This window comes from Opisthorchis viverrini (genome assembly GCF_000715545.1).
Source record: "Opisthorchis viverrini unplaced genomic scaffold opera_v5_68, whole genome shotgun sequence".
NCBI classification, from domain to species: Eukaryota; Metazoa; Platyhelminthes; class Trematoda; order Opisthorchiida; family Opisthorchiidae; genus Opisthorchis; species Opisthorchis viverrini.
This window is the reverse complement of record NW_008751724.1, coordinates 1,726,868-1,731,982: the sequence shown is the minus strand read 5'-3', so window position 1 is coordinate 1,731,982 and position 5,115 is coordinate 1,726,868. Positions and strand designations below refer to the sequence as shown.

General features: G+C 47.4%; 1 protein-coding gene across 1 annotated transcript in view; it reads right to left on the bottom strand.

Moving 5' to 3' along the window:
* T265_13462 (hypothetical protein) overlaps window positions 1-3,883 on the bottom strand; it is a gene marked incomplete at both ends in the record, with an annotated part of 50,386 nt that extends 46,503 nt beyond the window's left edge. Inside the window, 2 exons of the mRNA XM_009168964.1 lie at window positions 2,836-3,010; window positions 3,635-3,883. Of these exons, the coding sequence (XP_009167228.1) occupies window positions 2,836-3,010; window positions 3,635-3,882 (423 nt within the window). The remainder of the gene's footprint in view (window positions 1-2,835; window positions 3,011-3,634) is intronic.
* Between the last annotated feature and the right edge of the window lie 1,232 nt (window positions 3,884-5,115).

Below are 5,115 nucleotides of genomic sequence, written 5' to 3'. Positions count from 1 at the left end.
GCTTGATTCTCACGAGTCAAGACTTCGCGTGCCACCATAAGACGACGAAGAATCAATGACGCCAGAAGCCTTGTCACAACAGGCGTCAAGTTAACACCTCTGTGGTTGCTACATTCACTGCGAGTGCCCTTTTTGAAAATGGGCACCACTATCGATTCACCCCAGTTGTCTGGGACGGTCTCCTTCTCCCAGATAGACCCAAATAAGCTGAACACGCACTGACTGAGGAATCCACCCCCATCCTTGAAAAGAGCAGGTGGAAGGTCATCAGGACCAGCAGCACGATGACGCTTGAGTAGAGAAATGCATTCGGACACTTCTGAGACTGAAGGCGGCTCCATATGTGCGGTCCAGCTTTTTGTTGAAGGCCGGGTTTCCGGATTGGGAGTAGCAGGTGGCCAGCTGAATTGTTGTTCGAAGTACTGTGCCCAGCGATCCAAACGTTCTGCTTTGCTGCATATCAGGGAGCCATTTTGGTCCCTGATTGTTTCACTGACAAGAGGTTTCCGAGGACCAGTCGAACGAATCAACTGGAACAATTTGCGCACGTTTCCAGCATTCTTTGCATCTTCCATTTCTTCGACCTTTCGGGTCCACCAAGCTTCTCGGTCTGCGCGGACACTCAGTTTCACCTGGCGTCGGATGATGCGCCGGATGGAGTTGTGGTGGCGACCAGGTGGGATCTGTCGCCGGGCCTCCAGAAAAGACACGGTTCTATCAGAGATCCAATGCTTGGATGAGGTTGGCTGGGTTGTACCGCAAGCAGACGCTCCTGCTTTGAGTAACGCGTTGGATATTTTTTCCCAGTGGCCGTTTATATCCGACACCGTACCGTCCGGCAGGCATTCGAGGAGCTGTTTCTGATAGTTTCGTTTGGTTTCTGGATCAACTAGCTTCTCAATGGCTAAGCGAGGTGTGCGCGATTTGCGTACACCTGAAAAGCGCAATGAAAAGCAGCAGCGTACAAGTGCATGGTCGGAGTCCACGCTGGTGTTCCAGAAGGAGCGGCAGGCGGTGATCGACCCTCGCCACCGATAACTGACGGCGATGTGGTCTATTTGGATTCGGCGCTGGTTTGATGGTGGGCACCACGTTGTCAAGCGATTTCCGCTGTTCCGGAAATTCGTACTGCAAAGGAACAGCCTGTGATCGGCACACATCTGAAGTAAGCGGTCTCCGTTGTCCGTGCGTCTAGTGTCCAAACCAAGACGACCACCCAATCGGGCCTCAGCAGCGCTTAGTCTACCTACCTGGGCGTTCATATCACCAGCAACCACAACGATATCTGAGCTTTTAGCCTGTTGTAGAAGGGCACCTAGAGCGTCATAGAAACTGTCCTTGGCAGATTCAGAGCTACAGTCAGTTGGGGCGTAAGCAGAAACAATAAACAAGGTGCGATGAACCTCACTTCCTCTAGATTCTCTCACCGATGTTGCCAAACGAACCGCACAGAGGCGACTGTTTACGGGTATCCAATCAAGCAGAGACGCTTCCGCTCGTTCGCTCAATACAATACCCACCCCAGCATATCCAGCTGCAGCGGCCTCTACATCACCAGAGGTGCGCAGTCGGAACCTGGATGAGAGCTAGGGGGTAGCCAGTTCGATTACAGTACTTGCGTCCTGCGTCCTTGTTTCTGACAGACAACATACATCAATACAGAGGAAATCCAGCGTACGCGCAAGAGCCGCCTGTTGACCAGCTTGCTTCACTGTGCGAACATTGAAGGTGGCTAAGTAGACAGGCTTTCGGGGTTTGAAAACAGACTTCGAAGTGTTTAGGGTTGTAACTAAACTCGGACGTGCAAAAGCTGCAGCTGAGTGTGATGCAGGGCGAGCAAAACGGTCAGTCCTAGAGCTGGGACCTGCGGATAAAGTATTCAAATTTGGGCGGGGGAGGGTGGAAGACGGAAAAGGTGAAAGTGTAAGAAGGGAGGCGTCAGCAGTAGCATGGGCTAAGATGTTTCAATCCTGTCGTAATGTTCCATCATACAAATTGTACTTCATATTGTTTTCTACACTGCAACTGTCCCTCTCAAATCTGTTGATCCACCTACTTGTGTAGTCTACATGATTTTAGAAGTTTTAACTTTCCGCACTCCGACACATGACAGGAAATGACTACGTTGGGTCAAAAAGGAGCACAACGGAACAGAAAATAGACATGATACCAACGAACTGTACAGTGTGTGGACACATTATGAGTAGTGCCGGACGGTTTTGTGTTACTGCCTGATGTTAGCTCGAGTAGGTCGCGGGTAGGAGCGTGCGGCAACACCCTAACTAAAGTCGAAATGACATGAGCAGTGCAGCGAGGTACGGTGGGTGCATGGATGGATACGGTGATTTTTCTTCCTCAGCTTGGACAGTTCTAGAAAATCGAACAAAACGTCACTTTTCCCATCGCCGTCACAACTTAGCACGGCTAAATGCAGCAGTGCTCTTGAAGATGTAGGATTTAGAACGAGATGAATAGCAAAAATTAAGACAGCCCTCTGGAAAGTAATTATAGGCGAAGATCAGGAGCTTGATGCAACCCAGACATCGGATGAAAGTCAAAAGGCAAAAATATCGTACATGTTTCCAGTGTTTTAAATCTGTAAAGAGGTGTTGAGGAAAACAGACAACTTGAAGCCCTCAAACCTCACAGTAAAATTTGACACGTAGGAGTTCGATTGGCTTATAGATTATGATTGTTTCTACCAGGCATTTGCTAGTTTAACTTATAAGCGAGGTAATGGACGATTGATTCTAACACCAAAGTAAGATTACGCCAATCAAATTTCCAACACGTCAGTGATGTAAAACAGCATGGTGCATTCACAAGTGCACTTACCTTAGATGTATAGCGCCGGCTTCGCCTAGACCACACAACTAACACAGTACCAGGTTTGTATTGCGAACTACATTCAATACATAGTTCCTGTAAAGAAGCAGTGAACTGGAATTTTGCCGCTTTCTTCCCGATTCTTTGTAGGCGTCGCCAAACACTCATCGGACGGATGTCACCCCTTTAAAGGGCAGCTGAAATTCATTTAAATTCATTCTTATTGAGAAGGCGCATCCAGCTTTGTAATGGACATGTCATCGTTATCATCAATTACAGCAATAGTAGAGAAAACGGGTGCTCCACTGCCGAACAGCCATGTTTGTGTCGGCCACATAACGATAAAAACCAGCACCGACATGTTCCATACGAAAACGGAACAGGTGGTATTTGACGGGATTGAAAAACTAAACACCGTGTGAACTTCGTGCTTTCGCAAAGTGCTCTGATCGGTGTTCAGTTCACTTAAAGGGTGAATGAACGATAGATCATATGGATGAAATTTTCACGATTTTTTGTAAGTGTAGTGCAGTCCATAAGCTCAAGCTATGAGCGAGAAACGGAATGCCATGAGCAACTGTTCGACTCCAAGCTATCCACCAGGGACAAGAATATCAAGCTCTGAACGAGCATCTTACCAGCGGACTAATGGTGAAAGACAACGCTAATTCCATATATTTAGCCTATTTTCGTCCATTGCTAACTTGATCCGTGTACATCTAAGTAGACATTTTTGGGATGCTGTAACTGCCCTAAACCAAGGAACGCCGTCAGAAAAGTCACATTCCTGAAAATAATCTCAAATTACCCGGAACTCGTTGAGACCCTCAAACTCAACCAAAATTGAAGTAGGATAGCTGACAAGCACCTGGGCCGAAATAGCTCAGTGGTTAGCGCGAGAACGAAGGTTCGTGGTTCGAACCAGGCCTCCGCCTCTTGACTTCCTCTGTCTAGGCCTGGGCAACCTGGCAGTATTTCAGCCCTCGTGCTTCCTTCGGGCGGCACAGCAGCTAAGCACCGAAAGGTTGTTACAGCTGAACGATTTCTTTTCAAGCATCTGGTTCAGAAAGGCCAGCTGTTGAGTGGACGCTCAAGTAGTCAACCAGCAATGGCCGACGATGATGAGTGCTCGGCTACGTCATAGAAGCACCGCCAACCAATCACCAACCACCGGTCAAAAGTACTCACTAGATACTACAGTGCTCCTTGTAATAGTTGTAGCCGCTTGTTCTTAATAAAGCTGTTGTGTTCCTTGTTGGTGAGTCTTTCTGACACTAAGGTTTGCAGCTAGTTACAACAAACGCCGTTCATGCAAATTACAAATCCGTCTTCTGCTTTTAAAGAAACTGTGATCGGGCCTCCACAACCTCAGCCGGATGTGCTTCCGCCCTTACTTGTTAAGTATGCGTAGGGGAGTCAGATGTGAAACTTCGGTTGAGAGTTTTCATCTTTTATCACGTGAGCTTAACGCTCGGCGAAACATCGAATTATAATAAAATGTTTGGTCAAAACGAATTTTTGGATTATGTATATAAACACCTGGATACTGACGACTTGTTATAGCAGAACGATCACCGATCCTCATAAAGGACTTTATAGTCGCTAAGCTATGATGTTGGGTCCGAGGGAATGTATTTTACGCAAGTGCAACCACATCCCGAAAATCTCAGCCAGACAATCGCCTCCGTCTAAATAAGGATTCGTTAGAAGAAGAGTCGGATAAAGGAGTATTCGGTTAAGATATTCAGTCTCATAATTACTGGACCACTGATCTAACGACTAGCCTGCTTTTTTTCAATTTGGTGGTAAGCAAAGGTCACGACGAGGTCTAGATCCAACAGAACCAGGTAACAGTTCCTTCAACGAAGCCAACAAGTAGGGGTTTTGCCAAGTTTTTTATAGTACAGATTTCAGCATGTGTGTAGTCAGGTAGTTTGGATGTCGTGTGGCATATTGGTTGATGTAGCACTTGAGAAAGAACAAAGCGTTCTTGATTTGGCTTTTTTCGCTCAATGTTACCTTGTTTGATTTCCTGCCTGCTGGTAATCAGTTCAACGACAATCGCCATTTAAGTAGTGGTTGTCTCTCCAAGAGCGATTTCTTCGCGGAGAACGATTGATCTGATCCCAAAATTGCTAACCCCGACCTAAAGCTGCCACCTTGACGTGGTGGTCGGGCTTCAGTGCTGCAATGATCCCGCGGGCTACACTGGCTGGAACTTCGTTCCACAAGGTACAACCATGCCAGGAAGGCCAAAGGGGAGCAGCCAGACCAAGAGCAGCGAGACCC